A 16,767-nucleotide genomic window follows, 5' to 3' on the forward strand; every position below is an offset into this window, starting at 1 on the left:
CCAGGGCATAAAATATAATCCTTGCCCTGAGGGTTGTGGGGGAGTGTCCTCCTAAAAAATATGTTTTCTACCTTGAACTCAACTACCCTGAACAAAATGACTGTCTCAACATTTTTATTGGATATATTTGGGGGAATAATGATTGTGGGGGTGGCTAGTTGCCCTCCAATCACTTTCGACTATTAAAATGGGCACTAGCCCTTTGAATTTCCAGTCGAATGAGCTTTTATTGAAGTTTCTACGACAACGCCTTCTTTAAAAACCTTATATATCCCCAAGGCACAACTTAAAACCCTTGCCCTGAGGGATTTGGGGGAGTGTCCTCCTCAAAAACATATTTTCTATCTGTAAATGAACTACGCTGAACAAAATGGCTATGTCAAAATTTTGATTGGATGTGTTTGGGGGAATGAAGGGCGGGGGGGGGGGGGGGCTAGTTGCCCTCCAATAACTTTCGAGAATTAAAAAGGGTACTATCCCTATAGATTTCCAATCGAATGAGCCTGTTTTGAAATTTCTACGACAACACCTTCTATAAAAAACTTATATGCCCCCCAGGGCATAACTTAAAACCCTTGCCCTGATGGTTGTGGGGGAGTGTCCTCCTAAAAAACATAATTTCTATCTGGAAATCAACTACGCTGAATAAAATGGCTATCTCAAAATTTTGATTGGATGTGTTTGGGGGAATGAGGGGCAGGGGGGGAGGGGGCTAGTTGCCCTCCAATCACTGTCGACTATTAAAAAGGGTACTAGCCCTTTGAATTTCCAATCGAATGAGCCTGTTTTGAAGTTTCTACGACATGGATAAAAACCTTATATGCCCCCAGGGCATAACTTAAAACCCTTGCCCTGAGGGTTGTGGGGGAGTGACCTCCACACAAACATATTTTCTATCTGTAAATCAACTACGCTTAACAAAATGGCTATCTCAAATTTTTGATGGGCTGTGTTTGGGTGAATGCCGGGCGTGGGGGGGGGCTAGTTGCCCTCCAATCACTTTCGACTTTTAAAAAGGGCACTAGCACTTTGAATTTCCATTCGAATGAGCTTGTTTTGAAGTTTCTACGACAAGGCCTTCTATAAAAACCTTACATGCCCCTAGGGCATAGCTTAAAACCTTTGTCCTGAGGGTTGCGGGGGAGTGTCCTCCTCAAAAAGATATTTTCTATCTGAAAATCAAGTAGCCTACGCTGAACAAAATGGCTATCTCAAAATTTTGATTGGATGTGTTTTGGGGAATGATGGGCGTGAGGGGGCTAGGTGCCCTCCAATCACTTTCGACTACTAAAAAGGGCACTAAAGTTTGACCCTTTTCGAAGTCCCTACGACAGCTCCTTCGATACAAAGTACCCAGGTCTAAACAACAACAACAACAAAAAAAAATACATTATACCCACATCGATCTTTACTATATAAAAATGTCAAGTCTTCAAATCACTTTCAACTATTAAAAAAGGCACTAGCCCTTTCATTTTCCAATTGAATGAGCCCTTTTGAAGTTTCTACGACAACGCTTTCAACAAAAACTTTATATTCCCCCAGGACATAACTTACAACCCTTGCACTGAGGGCTCTTGGGGGGTTATCATCCTAAAAGACAAAATTTCCAGAACTTTCAACTACGTTGAACAAAATGGATATCTAAAAATTTTAATTCGATGTGTTTGGGAAAATGGTGGGTGTGAGAAGGGTGTTAGTTGCTCTTCAATCACTTTCAACTATTAAAAAAGGCACTAGCCTTTTCAGTTTCCAATTGAATCAGCCCTTTTGAAGTTTCTATGACAATACTTTCAATAAGATCCTTATATGCCCCGAGGACATAATTTACAACTCTTGCCCTGAGGGCTCTGGGGGGAGGGGTTGTCATCCTTAAAGACCTAATTTCCAAAACTTTCAACTACGTTGAATAAAATGGCTACCTAAAAATTTTGATTGGATCTGTTTGGGGAAAAGGTGGGCGTGAGAGGGGGGTTAGTTGCCCTCAAATCACTTTCGACTATTAAAAAGGGTACTAGTACTTTGAATTTCAAATCGAATGAGCCCTTTTTCAAAGTTTTTACGACAAAGATTTCAATAAAAAACTTATATGCCCCCAGGGCATAAATTATAATCCTTGCCCTGAGGGTTGTGGGGAGTGTCCTCCTTAAAAATATGTTTTCTATCTGTAAATACACTACCCTTAACAACCTGGCGAACTCAAACTTTTCATTGGATGTGTTTGGTGGACTGAGGAGTGGGGGGGTGGCTATTTGCCCTCCAATAACTTTCGACTATTAAAAAGGGCACTAGCCCTTTGAATTTCTAGTCTAATGAGCTTTTTTTGAAGTTTCTACGACAACGCCTTCTTTAAAGACCTTATATATCCCCAGGGCACAATTTGGCACCAGTGTCCCATATGTTTGGAAGGATTGTCCACTTCAAAAACATATTTTCTATCTGCAACTCAATACCACTAAAAGAGATGACCATCACCCACTCGGGAGTTACTCGTCTTGAGAGACTGATGGGCGTGGGGGGGGGCTAGTTGCCCTTTATTCAATGTCGACTAATAAAAAGGGTACTAGCCCTTTGAATTTTCAATCGAATGAGCCTGTTTTGAAGTTTCTACGACATGGCCTTCTATAAAAAACTTATATGCCCCCCAGGGCATAACTTAAAACCCTTGCCCTGAGGGTTGTGGGGGAGTGTCCTCCTAAAAAACATAATTTCTATCTGGAAATCAACTATGCTGAACAAAATGGCTATCTGAAAATTTTAATTGGATGTATTTGGGGGCCGGATGTGCGTAGGCGCGCGGCGCGAGTTGCCCTCCAATCACTTTCGACCTATAATAAGGGTACTAGCCCTTTGAATTTCCAATCGAATGAACCTGTTTTGAAGTTTTTACTACATGGCCTTCTATAAAAACCTTATATGCCCCCAGGGCAGAACTTAAAACCCTTGACCTGAGGGTTGTGGGGGAGTGTCCTCCTCAAAAACATATTTACTATATGGAAATCAACTACGCTGAACAAAATGGCTATCGCAAAATTCTGCTTGGAGGGGTTGGGGGGATTGAGGGGCTTGGGAGGGGCTAATTGCCCTCCAATCACTTTCGACTATTAAAAAGGGCACTAGCCACTCCAATTTACAATCGAATGAGCCCTTTTCGAAGTTTCTACGACGACTCCTTCGATACGAAGTGCCTGGGTATGTATAAAAAAAAAAAAAAACACATTGTGGCAACATCGTTCTTTACTTAGGCAGCGCTAGCGCGCTGCCGATGATATATGTTTTAAAAGCAGTTGACTATTCCAAGTGCCTAGTTAATTCAAAAATGTCTGCCCTAAGAGTCGTAAAAACAGTAACGACCTGTACCCCCCCCCCCCCCATCTATCTCTCTCTCTCTCTCCACCAACTCTCCCTCTCTCTCCACCAACTCTCCCTCTCTCTCCACCAACTCTCCCTCTCTCTCCACCAACACTCCCTCTCTCTCCACCAACTCTCCCTCTCTCTCTCCACCAACTCTCCCTCTCTCTCTCCATCAACAGTCCCTTAACGATTATTTATTTTTAAGAATTTATACTAATGCTTTGTCCTTGTATCTTCTGTCAGGATTGCCATACAGACAGAAAAACTGTTTAAAATTCTCATCTTTTCAAACATAAAAAAAACAAAAAATTTGCTTAAATCTAAACTCTGATTGGTGAATCCTAATATTATGCTTTAAAGTTGAACATAGCTTAATTCAGCAGATTATGCATAGGACATGTAAGTTGGCGCTGCAATCCTAGATATTTTTGTTTTCGTCTACAAGTGTGACTATAAAGTGAAATAGGCATAATTGGAAAGAATGTTACCTGGTCTTTATTTGATGATTCTTCAGTTGACGGAACACCAGCAAAAGAAGATTCCTCATAGGTAGTTGCTACCATGTTTGCAGAGTCGAATTTTATTTGTTCTAACTGATCAGGGTGCTTTGGTTCCTGATACAAAATACATATAATTTGTAACTAAATAAACGAAATACTACCCCAATAAGCTAAATTTTATTACTTGCACTTAAAAAGTATTATATGTTACAGAAAGTTTTTTTTTTTTCCTAAGCTCTTCTACCTTGTGTCAAGTAGACACATTAGTACTTTTGTTAAATTTTCTACCTAACAAAATTAAACAAAGGCCGCAATAACATAATAATTACAAACATCAACATCAGCAGATTCTCCAAGAATGACTACTACCATGTTGGCAAATTCCACTTTTATTTGTTCTAAGAAATTGACTCTAAGGGGATTAAGTAACGATCTAAAAACAAGCAGTAAAAACTTAAAAAACAGTAAAAACCAACAGTAATACGCGACGTAAAAACTAATTGCCCTCCAATACACAATCCTGAAAATTGAGTATAAAGCAAGGTTCGGAAAGAAAATAAGAAACTTGTCCATAGCATTAACACGCTGAATTAGTTGTCCAGGAAGTGTGAGAAAAAAGAGCCTAATCCTATACAAATTGAAAGAGAAATGATTCTTTGACAACCCGACCCAGAAAAACACGCTAATTCAAAATACACAAAATTTGCTCATCTAGCTATTTCACAAATATATTTTTTTTAAGATTGAGGTGGATTTTCAGGGGGCGAAATTTGTGTTTCCATACATAGCCGAACAACAACAAAATTGATGTCTAGAGTAGGGTAATAGATCACGGTGACCATGAAAATCACTTTTATTTGAACGTAAAATTAAAACTTAGGTTTTCTTAGGCTGATTTAAGGAGGTGAAATTCGTGCTTCCATGTAAAGGCGTACAACAACAAAATTGATTTTTAGAATAGGGTAGTAGATCACAGTGATTACAAAATCACTTTTATTTGAACGTAAAACCAACAATTTGTTTTTTCGAGGCCGAGGTTGAATTTGAGGAGGTGAAATTTGTGTTTCCATATCAAAGGCGTAAAATAACAAAATTGATTTTTAGGATAGGGTACAAGATCAAGGTGATTATGTAAATCACCTGTATTTGAACGTAAAATTAAAACCTTCATTTAAACATTCCATTAGCGTAAAACCACGCCGAATCTGAGAGAAACCAGTCTTAAAATATAGAATGACAACTATCACCCATTTTGATGGTTTAACTAACGATTAAAACATTATCGACTTTTTCAGTTATATCATTTACAAATATGATAAAAAAACGAAATATCAGTATTCATAGATCTTCGTTATCTTCCAGGTCATCAACTTCGAGAAAATCAGTTGTAACACAGTTAGCACAACTTGTTCCCTTGCATGGTCCACAGGCCAAGGTGCGTTTCATGCCTTTTCTTTTGCAAGTGCATCGCATACTTGAGCAGTCGGTTTTGTAGTTTCAGTGAAAAACTACAAGGAAAGAGTTTGGGGCAGAGGGAATTTCACCAAAAATAGGGCTAGATAATCCATTATGAATTACCCAACCGAAATGACAGGGTCAGATTACATTCCAGGGTTTTCCATGATTCAACTCGCAAATCACTAGTGGGAGGGAGAACTTTAGACTCAACATATGAAGCAGATGCTGTAACTTTCTTGATGAATCTGAGATGACACAACTGATTGAGGGTTGAAATTGAGCATGGAGACAAAAGCATCATTGCTTTCTCCCCATCTGCTGAAATGTCGTGCTTGGTGGATAGTGGGTCCATAATCTTTTTTTAGCGGATTTGTAAAACTCGTTGTTTTTTGTTTTTTTTTTTATCAGAAGCAGTAATTCCACTGACTTCCCAGTGCCACAGACACGACAAGTTGAATCGCACCCAAGGAAGGTGTGGACACACAGGATTGTGCTACATATACGAGATCCAAGTTTGAGTTTCGTTACCTTTATATTCCAAATTTTATTTTTTGAGATTCCAGCTCAAGGCTCAGAGTAAAATTGCATCGCTTGGCTATCTGTCTGTACGTGATAACACAAGAGTATAAGCAGATCTGTGTCGTCTCCAACCAGGACAGTAGGCATAAAAAAAAGCAGATCGAGCTACAGTTAGAACAATAAGAAGATCAGCGTCACCTTTTGCTTGGTATACCTGACACCCAGCTTTGGTCAGGTAGTCACTGGTCATGGCTATGATTGCTTGTTTAGTCTTGAAGTTGCTTAGGAACACTTCTTTCTTTGTAGAACAGACCATATTCCTGCTTAAATTGAGCTGCGGGTACGATCGTATCTCTTTCTGTTTCAAATGGGTGATGTCTTTGATTAAAGGTGCTTGGTCGTATCCGTCGAAAATCACCAACGTCCTTTACACCCCGTATTTCCGTGCAACGTAGTCAACGTACTTCTGGCAGATACTATCACAAGTTGAGTTATTTTCCAAAGGATTCGCAGAAGCAGTGCTCCACCATCGAGAACTATATGCTTGTCACTGGTATCTTTGACGAAGTCTTTAGTTTTTGGCTGCTCTTCTGCAACTAGACGCCACATCGCTTCGGTGAGGGCAAGGTTATCGGCTAATCGTGGAAGTCCGTTTACTTAAAAAAGTGACGGAGGCGGTGAACACGATTCACACTTAAAGTATGACTCCAAATTATCGTCACTATTTCCAGCAATTGGCACCAGCCGCTGAAACATCAATGCTGGATCAACGGCAACTGACTGTCCGTTAAAATAACTGGTACAGCTTTATTAGCAGGCGTTACGGCCACAGAATTTTTCTTGAATGTATACGTGATGACGTTTTCCCCAGTCATGTTATCCATGATTTCTTTCTGACAGATCTAGCTGTGTCAACGTTGACTTAAACTCCAAAAGTAATGTTTCGCAAGCTTGGGTCTTTTGCAAAAAGGGTATTCTCAGCAAGAAAGTAATCCTGGGATGTAATCTCGACCCTTCCAAGTTCGGTTGGGTAATTCAGAATGACTTGTATCGCCCTATTTTTGGTGAACTCCCTGCAAAAGAAAAGGCATGAAACGCCCCTGGACCCGTGGACCTAGCAAGGGAACAAGTAGTACTAACTGTGTTACAACTAAGTTTCTCGGAGTTGATGATCTGGAAGATAACATAGATCTATGAATATTGAAATTTCTTTTTTTTTATCACATTTGTATATTATATAACTGAAAAAGTCGAGAATGTTTTAATCGTTAGTTATACTATCAAAATGGACAATAGTTGTCATTCTGCATTTTAAGACCGCTTTCTTTCAGATTCAGCGTGGTTTAACACTGATGGAATATTTAAATGAACCTTTTGTTTTGACGTTCAAATAAAGATGATTTTCATAATCACCGTGATCAAGTACCCTATTCTAGACATCAGTTTTGTTGTTGTATGCCTTTACATGGAAACACGAATTTCACCTCTTCAAAACCAACTTCAACCTAAAAAAAGCAAATTTTTAGTTGTACATTCAAATAAAGGCAATCACCTTGATCTAATATCCTATTCTAGACATCAATTTTTTGTTGCTCGCCTTTACGTGGAAGCACGAATTCCACCTCCTTAAAATCAACCTCAACCTATATAGGTTATATACAAAAAATTATATAGGAATACTGGCAAATTCCCCCAGTGTATAATTTCCCCTGAAAAGTTAACCCCCTGGAAACTTTCCTCCCCATTTAAAGTTCCCCCGTGGATAAACCCCTAGCAAAAAATTCTAGTTCAGGTTTACAAAAACTGCAAAATAGCCCTTTCTTCAAGGTCTTCCATTAAGATATCAGCCTGTATTGGTTTAAGGGGGGCACCCATGGAAAGCCCATATTTCTGTCTATAAAAATGTCTCTATGATGGAAGTAAAAAGAAGTTCTGTTACAAAGGGCTGTAAGTGAAAGAAATTTCTGATTCGAAAGAGTCGATTTTTATGATATATATGGGTTAGAATTAAGTTTATGTTCAAAAATCAATTCGGCCTTTTGAGGATCACAATTGGTATACATTGAATCTGCATCAAAACTGCAGATTCAATGTATACGAACCTGAATTTTGGGTTCGTTTTAAAGACGATATTTTTTATTTGTGGGAGCATGGTGACGAGTCTCTTGGTTCTTTTCTTCACTTACTCAACTCCTTGGATCCAAAACTCAAATTTACTCAGGAATCAGAGGTACAGAGGGGTCTTCCTTTCTTAGATGTTCTGGTGCACCGAAATGATGCATTTTTCGAGTTGGGTGTCTATAGAAAACCCACACATATTGACCGCTACTTAAATTATTCCTCTAATCATTCTCCTGCTGTGAAAAGAGGAATTGTCACTTCTCTAATTGATAGAACATTGAAAGTTTGTTCAACACGCTTCTTGGATTTAGAGCTCAACCACCTTAGAGATATTTTATTTGGGAATGGTTATCCAATTAGTTTAATAAATTCTGTAATTGCAAAACGCATTAAAAGAGTATCAAATAGTTACCCAGAAAACACAAGTCAAAGGGGAAATTCAGTTTATCTTGGTCTCCCATACGTTAAAGGGGTTTCAGACCACATTTCAAAAAATCTAAGAAAAAATAATATTTACACTTATTATAGACCCAGAAAAACTATCAGGTCCCAAATTTATCAAGGTAAAGACCCTATCCCGATAGGTGAAAACTCCGATGTCTACAGAATTTCTTGTTCTTGTGGCCTTTGGTATATCGGAAGAACTGATGAGCGACTCACGGATAGATTAACTCAGCACTCTAGTTCAATTAATAATACACTTAAAAAGCGAAAAAAACCCAGAAAACTTTGACTCTGCCCTTGCAGAGCACATTTTTGAAAAACCAGACAATACTATTTTGTTTAATCAAGCTAGCCTAATTTCACATGATAAATATATATACCATATTATAATATATAAATACCAACATTTAGGTCTAGCTTTAAACAGAGATTCCGGTGATTTAAGAATAAACGAGTCATATTTCAGTTTTTTCAAAAGAGAAGCCGATACTTTAGTAATCCCTGAAATAAACCTTGAACCACTTTCCCAGTCATATAATCAAACGCGTCAACAAAGCCTTAGGTCTCAAAGGGTGTCTGCAAAAAATGTAATAATTAAAATCCGAAATCAGATGACATAGTTCTCCAACTTATTTAATTGCCGGTTCGTTTTCTTTTTGAGTGAATGAATTGTTTTCTTTTCTTTTATTTCTCAGTTGTTCGCTAGTATCCGTGGATGGCAATTCATAATTTTGTGGATTTTGTGCAAATCGCGGATATTGGCGAATAACTCGCTTTTATGGTTGTTAGGTGTTTGGTTTAATTCTTATACTTCTTGGCTTTTATTGAATTTCATTCATCTTTTAAGTTTTGGTTTTTTCTTTGGTTTTTTGGTTCTTTTTCACAATGACTATCCGCGTTTGTTTTTTGTTTTTTTTTTTCTTTGGCACTTTCCTTGGATACATTATTTCGTTTTGTACTTAAGAAGAGAGGCATTTGTCCTCTCAAAATATTTGCTTTGTTGCGTTTTTTCAGTTTTTTCATTTGGCCTTTAAAATACCCATTTTTGTTCATTTTTTTCTTTATGTTTTGCCTGGGACTTTGGGGGAGGGGGGATCATTTTATATCCAAAGGCATAGTTATTGGGCCTTTCAACTATGATGAGCAAAATGGATAGCTCAAAATTTTGATCGGATGACTTTGGAGAAAACGGGGGTTGGGGAGGGGGCCAGGTTGCCCTCCAATCTTTATTGGTCACTTAAAAATAGCACTGGAACTTTTAATTTCCGTTTGAATGAGCCCTCTCACAATATTCTAGGATCACTGGGTCGATACGATCACCCCTGGGAAAAACAAACAAAAAAAAACTAACAAATAAACACGCATTCGTGATCTTTCTTCTGGCAAAAAAAACAAAATTCCACATTCTTGCAGATAGGAGCTTGAAACTAGTACAGTATGGTTTTCTGATACACTGAATCTGATGGTGTGATTTTTATTAAAATGCTAATACTTTTGTGGGATGTTTCCCCCTTTTTTGAAAATCTTGCAAATTTTCTCTGGCTTGTAGCCTTTAATCGGCATGACTAAACTTAATGAAACTTATATATTTAAAATCAGCATAATAAGCTGATTTTTTTTATATATCTATTGGTATGAAAATTTCGTATTTTAGAGTTTCGGTTACTATTCAGCCGTGTCGCCCCTTACTTAGAGTTCGTTACCAGGAACTGTTTGATTGTTTAGATTTGTCACTATAAACCACTAGCAATATACACTTGCCAAGTATAACCAATTCTTGTTTCCTCACGAATATTGGTGAGGTGTCCTTCTGCTAGTCATGAATATCAGGTGGAAATCTAAGAGGCATGCCTATTAGACCTTTGACTATTTTGAACAAAACGTGTTTTTCAATATTGCTATTGGATACCATGTATTGGTTGCTGGAAGAGAGGGTCAGAGAGGTTTTGAGGCTTCCCCTTGGCTATCCAAGTAAAATAGCCTAAATAAATTACGTCTCTTGCAGTTATGCCTCTTATAACTGACCATATTGTCTTTATTTTCATGCCATTTCAGATCCTCCCTGCTCAGAGCGGGAGTGGGGAAGAAAACCTTCCGGTTGTACCTAACGGCTTAGTAGTACCTTATATTCAACAAGCTGGCTCAGACCTTTGAGCCGTATTCTTCGAAATACATCTTCTCTTGTAAAAGACAGCACAATAATATGGGGGCAATATATTGCCCAAGTTGAGAGTTGTATCTCAATAATATGGGGGCGATTGATATATATTGATTTTATATATCAATCCGTTTTTGTTTTACGGTTATTTGAGGGGAGATAAAAAAGTTACGATAATTTTTTTGCTCTTCTGAAAATTTAAAATTATCGAGTTTTGCAACCCGACTCAGACTCAGAAAGATGCAATGATTCCAAATATGCAAAGTTTGCTCGTCTAGCTGTTTCACAAATATGTTTTTTGAGGTTGATGTTGATTTTAAGGGGGTGAAATTCGTGTTTCCATACATAGGCGTACAATAACAAAATTGATGTCTAAAATAGGGTAATAGAGATAGATATTTATTTCGAGAAATTACTATCACAAGCCCTGAAGGGCCGAATTCGAATTTCGAAGTCCATAAAAAAACAAGAAAATCATAACAAAAGCACAACAACTAAAAAATTGGCAACCAATGCAAAAAAAATAAAAATAAATAAATAATTAAATATCGGAATGTTATATTATTCCTTTGTCACTTATAGTAAAAACAGCAAAATGTCAACTATTTAATAAGATAAAAACTGATAAAACTGAAAAAATAAATAATATACACATTACCATATTTTTAAAAAACAACATTAAAAAGGAGATAGGGAACAAAAAAAAAGAGTAAAAAAAAAACGAGCTGTTTCTTTTATTATATAAGAGATAAGATAAAATTTACATACAAATTAACAACTATTTATTATATGAGTAAAAAAAGGGATAAAATATTTCTTATACCGCAAGGTAGTACAAAGAATGGGAGATAAGGTGGGGATAGGCTGGGACACAGTTCGTGGAGGACGATTTCTATCAGGTACGTGGCATTCAGGGAAAAGAAAGGTTCGCAGTACGGGGGTTCAAAAGTGCAAACTTACCAAAACGGAGGCACAAATTATTTCTTCTTCTCTCGAGGGTCTCTAGTTTTGAAATATTTAACAAATGCAAATATGGTATCTTGCCCTCTTTAAAAATAATTCTTAGAGCTCTCTTTTGGACATTTTCAATTTTTTGTGTTGCTTCATTTGAGAGGCCAGGGTGCCACACAGGACAAGCATACTCTAATATGGGACGCACAAAAGAAATGTATACTTGTAGTAAATGTGATTATTTATTTATTTTTATTTTTTTTGCATTGGTTGCCAATTTTTTAGTTGTTGTGCTTTTGTTATGATTTTCTTGCTTGTTTGTTTTTTATGGACTTCGAAATTCGAATTCGGCCCTTCAGGGCTTGTGATAGTAATTTCCCGAAATAAATATCTCTCTCTATTACCCTATTTTAGACATCAATTTTGTTATTGTACGCCTATGTATGGAAACACGAATTTCACCCCCTTAAAATCAACATCAACCTCAAAAAACATATTTGTGAAACAGCTAGACGAGCAAACTTTGCATATTTGGAATCATTGCATCTTTCTGTGTCTGAGTCGGGTTGCAAAACTCGATAATTTTAAATTTTCAGAAGAGCAAAAAAATTATCGTAACTTTTTTATCTCCCCTCAAATAACCGTAAAACAAAAACGGATTGATATATAAAATCAATATATATCAATCGCCCCCATATTATTGAGATACAACTCTCAACTTGGGCAATATATTGCCCCCATATTATTGTGCTGTCTTTTACAAGAGAAGATGTATTTCGAAGAATACGGCTCAAAGGTCTGAGCCAGCTTGTTGAATATAAGGTACTACTAAGCCGTTAGGTACAACCGGAAGGTTTTCTTCCCCACTCCCGCTCTGAGCAGGGAGGATCTGAAATGGCATGAAAATAAAGACAATATGGTCAGTTATAAGAGGCATAACTGCAAGAGACGTAATTTATTTAGGCTGTTTTACTTGGATAGCCAAGGGGAAGCCTCAAAACCTCTCTGACCCTCTCTTCCAGCAACCAATACATGGTATCCAATAGCAATATTGAAAAACACGTTTTGTTCAAAATAGTCAAAGGTCTAATAGGCATGCCTCTTAGATTTCCACCTGATATTCATGACTAGCAGAAGGACACCTCACCAATATTCGTGAGAAAACAAGAATTGGTTATACTTGGCAAGTGTATATTGCTAGTGGTTTATAGTGACAAATCTAAACAATCAAACAGTTCCTGGTAACGAACTCTAAGTAAGGGGCGACACGGCTGAATAGTAACCGAAACTCTAAAATACGAAATTTTCATACCAATAGATATATAAAAAAAATCAGCTTATTATGCTGATTTTAAATATATAAGTTTCAGTAAGTTTAGTCATGCCGATTAAAGTCTACGAGCCTGATAAAATTTGCACGATTTTCAAAAAAGGGGGAAACATCCCACAAAAGTATTAGCATTTTAATAAAAATCACACCATCAGATTCAGTGTATCAGAAAACCATACTGTACTAGTTTCAAGCTCCTATCTGCAAGAATGTGAAATTTTTTTTTTTTTTGCCAGAAGAAAGATCACGAATGCGTGTTTATTTGTTAGTTTTTTTTTGTTTGTTTTTCCCAGGGGTGATCGTATCGACCCAGTGATCCTAGAATATTGTGAGAGGGCTCATTCAAACGGAAATTAAAAGTTCCAGTGCTATTTTTAAGTGACCAATAAAGATTGGAGGGCAACCTGGCCCCCTCCCCAACCCCCCGGTTTCTCCAAAGTCATCCGATCAAAATTTTGAGCTATCCATTTTGCTCATCATAGTTGAAAGGCCCAATAACTATGCCTTTGGATATAAAATGATCCCCCTCTCCCCCAAAGTCCCAGGCAAAACATAAAGAAAAAAATGAGCAAAAATGGGGTTTTTAAAGGCCAAATGAAAATACTGAAAATACACAAGAAAGGGAATATTTCGAAAGGACAAACGCCTCTCTTCTTCAGCGCGAAACAAAATAATGTATCCAAGGAAAGTGCCAAAAAAAACAAAAACAAAAAAAACAAACGCGGAAAGTCATTGTGAAAAAGAACCAAAAAACCAAAGAAAAAACCAAAACTTAAAAGATGAATGAAACTCAATAAAAGCCGAAAATTATAAGAATTAAAACCAAACACCTAACAACCATAAAAGCGAGTTATTCGCCAATATCCGCAATTTGCACAAAATCCAAAAAATTATGAACTGCCATCGACGGATACTAGCGAACAACTGAGAAATAAAAGAAAGGAAAACAATTCATTCGCTCAAAAACAAAACGAACCGACAATTAAATAAGTTGGAGAACTATTTCATCTGATTTTGGATTGTAATTATTACATTTTTTGCAGACACCCTTTGAGACCTAAGGCTTTGTTGACGCGTTTGATTATATGACTTGGAAAATGGTTCAAGGTTTATTTCAGGGATTACTAAAGTATCGGCTTCTCTTTTGAGAAAACTGAAATATGACTCGTTTATTCTAATATCACCGGAATCTCTGTTTAAAGCTAGACCTAAATGTTTGTATTTATATATTATAATATGGTATATATATTTATCATGTGAAATTAGGCTAGCTTGATTAAACAAAATAGTATTGTCTGGTTTTTCAAAAATGTGCTCTGCAAGGGCAGAGTCAAAGTTTTCTGGGTTTTTTTCGCTTTTTAAGTGTATTATTAATTGAACTAGAGTGCTGAGTTAATCTATCCGTGAGTCGCTCATCAGTTCTTCCGATATACCAAAGGCCACAAGAACAAGAAATTCTGTAGACATCGGAGTTTTCACCTATCGGGATAGGGTCTTTACCTTGATAAATTTGGGACCTGATAGTTTTTCTGGGTCTATAATAAGTGTAAATATTATTTTTTCTTAGATTTTTTGAAATGTGGTCTGAAACCCCTTTAACGTACGGGAGACCAAGATAAACTGAATTTTCCCTTTGACTTGTGTTTTCTGGGTAACTATTTGATACTCTTTTAATGCGTTTTGCAATTACAGAATTTATTAAACTAATTGGATAACCATTCCCAAATAAAATATCTCTAAGGTGGTTGAGCTCTAAATCCAAGAAGCGCGTTGAACAAACTTTCAATGTTCTATCAATTAGAGAAGTGACAATTCCTCTTTTCACAGCAGGAGAATGATTAGAGGAATAATTTAAGTAGCGGTCAATATGTGTGGGTTTTCTATAGACACCCAACTCGAAAAATGCATCATTTCGGTGCACCAGAACATCTAAGAAAGGAAGACCCCTCTGTACCTCTGATTCCTGAGTAAATTTGAGTTTTGGATCCAAGGAGTTGAGTAAGTGAAGAAAAGAACCAAGAGACTCGTCACCATGCTCCCACAAATAAAAAATATCGTCTTTAAAACGAACCCAAAATTCAGGTTCGTATACATTGAATCTGCAGTTTTGATGCAGATTCAATGTATACCAATTGTGATCCTCAAAAGGCCGAATTGATTTTTGAACATAAACTTAATTCTAACCCATCTCTATCAGAAAAATCTACTCTTTCGAATCAGACACTTCTTTCACTTACAGCCCTTTGTAACAGAACTTCTTTTTACTTCCATTATAGAGACATTTTTTAGAGACAGAAATATGGGCTTTCCGTGGGTGCCCCCCTTAAACCAATACAGGCTGATATCTTAATGGAAGACCTTGAAGAAAGGGCTATTTTGCAGTTTTTGTAAACCTGAACTAGAATTTTTTGCTAGGGGTTTATCCACGGGGGAACTTTAAATGGGGAGGAAAGTTTCCAGGGGGTTAACTTTTCAAGGGAAATTATACACTGGGGGAATTTGCCAGTATTCCTATAAAATTTTTTGTTAAATGCCGTGCTTTCTCTTTTCCGTCTCAATTCTACGCGTGGAGTTATTAAGGGTAATTGTCCGGGTTAAATTTTTTCCAGGATTGAATTGTCTAGATGATATTTCCGTGGGGAGGGGAATTTCACCATGGAGGTGGGCCAAATTTCCTGGCATTACTTAAAAAGGATCAGAAATTAAATAAAAAAACAAGTTTTTTCAGCTGAAAGTAAGGAGCAACACTAAAACTTTAAAAGAACAGAAATTATTACGTGTATGAAGAGGATTGCCCCTTCCTCAATACCTCACTCTTTACACTTAAGTTTGAATTTTGTCCCAATTCCTTAAGAACGACTCCTGAAACACAAGGGTCGTTTAGTTAGAACACTAGGAAGCTTTTTTAAAAGTAAAAAAAACTTTAGCGTAAAGAGCGTGGTGCTGAGGAGCGGGCAATCCCCTTCATACACGTAAGAATTTTTGTTCGTTTTAAGTTTTAATGTTGCTCCTTTTTGTTTTTTTATTTAATTGCCCAAAAGAACCAATTCATTTCAGTATTTTATTTATTTTCAAAACCAATAAGTTCGTGAAATGAATGTAATTTTCGAAGAATTTGCAAAACTTTGAAAACATCATCTGATTATTTGTATACAATAATCGTGTTTTTGATTCTAGACATAAAATATAAAAAAAACTCAAAAGTGGATTCAGTCCTACTCTGACTAACCAGTTCAGTTTGGGATGTTTCCTTATCGCTGGTAGGATCAATGGTTGAAAATGCCTTTCCCTCCATCTCTGATGGGCCTGGCTCCTCCGTAATATGAACCAGCTGAACAGGAGTACCAACTGAATGGGAAAATGGTGTATGGTCTGTAATGATAATATGTGTAGAGTGACGTTGCTACTATGTAAAAAAAAATACATATTGCAACAATCTTGCTGCAGAAATTCAATAGTGGTATGTTTTACAAGTGTTAAAAGTTAAAAAAGTGAATACACTCTCTCGTTCTGTCAAATTCTCTTTCCTATACCTGGTTTTGGGGCTCAAAATGATGAAAAACTTTTTTTTTTCAAAACACGTTTATGCCTTTTTCCATATAGAAAAGCAGTTGTAATTTTGCGCTTTCTATGTCTATCTTATCTTGATAGCAAGTTGAAAACATATCTTTTACAAACAACTGTAAGTTAAAAACAATCAGAAGATCCCAAAGTTATTTTTCCTCAGGTGCATAACCTCAACTTTTAGGGTAGATCTTTAGAACTTATACCGAGTAGGATACTACCTTTTGAATTACCTAGATCGAATGAAAAAGTACATAAAAAACATTATTTTTCAAGCTGCAAAAATAGTGTTTTGTATTTAAACGGTTGACAAAAAGTGTGTCTTTATGGAAACGCGACCGAAAAAAAAGTACTTTGTCGTGCTATTT

The 16,767-nt window shown here is 36.8% G+C and overlaps 1 protein-coding gene across 2 annotated transcripts in view; it reads right to left on the reverse strand.

Moving 5' to 3' along the window:
* Positions 1-16,767, reverse strand: part of LOC148941568 (uncharacterized) — a 154,501-nt gene that overhangs the window by 71,515 nt on the left and 66,219 nt on the right. For both annotated transcript variants that reach the window (XM_089104501.1, XM_089104500.1), the window contains exons 6-7: positions 16,065-16,207; positions 3,843-3,968 (exon numbers count right to left, since the gene is read on the reverse strand). In XM_089104501.1, the coding sequence (XP_088960627.1) occupies positions 3,843-3,968; positions 16,065-16,207 (269 nt within the window). The remainder of the gene's footprint in view (positions 1-3,842; positions 3,969-16,064; positions 16,208-16,767) is intronic.

This window comes from Artemia sp. Qi Xiang Cuo, chromosome 18 (genome assembly GCF_049724085.1).
Source record: "Artemia sp. Qi Xiang Cuo chromosome 18, ASM4972408v1, whole genome shotgun sequence".
In the NCBI taxonomy this organism is placed as follows: domain Eukaryota; kingdom Metazoa; phylum Arthropoda; class Branchiopoda; order Anostraca; family Artemiidae; genus Artemia; species Artemia sp. Qi Xiang Cuo.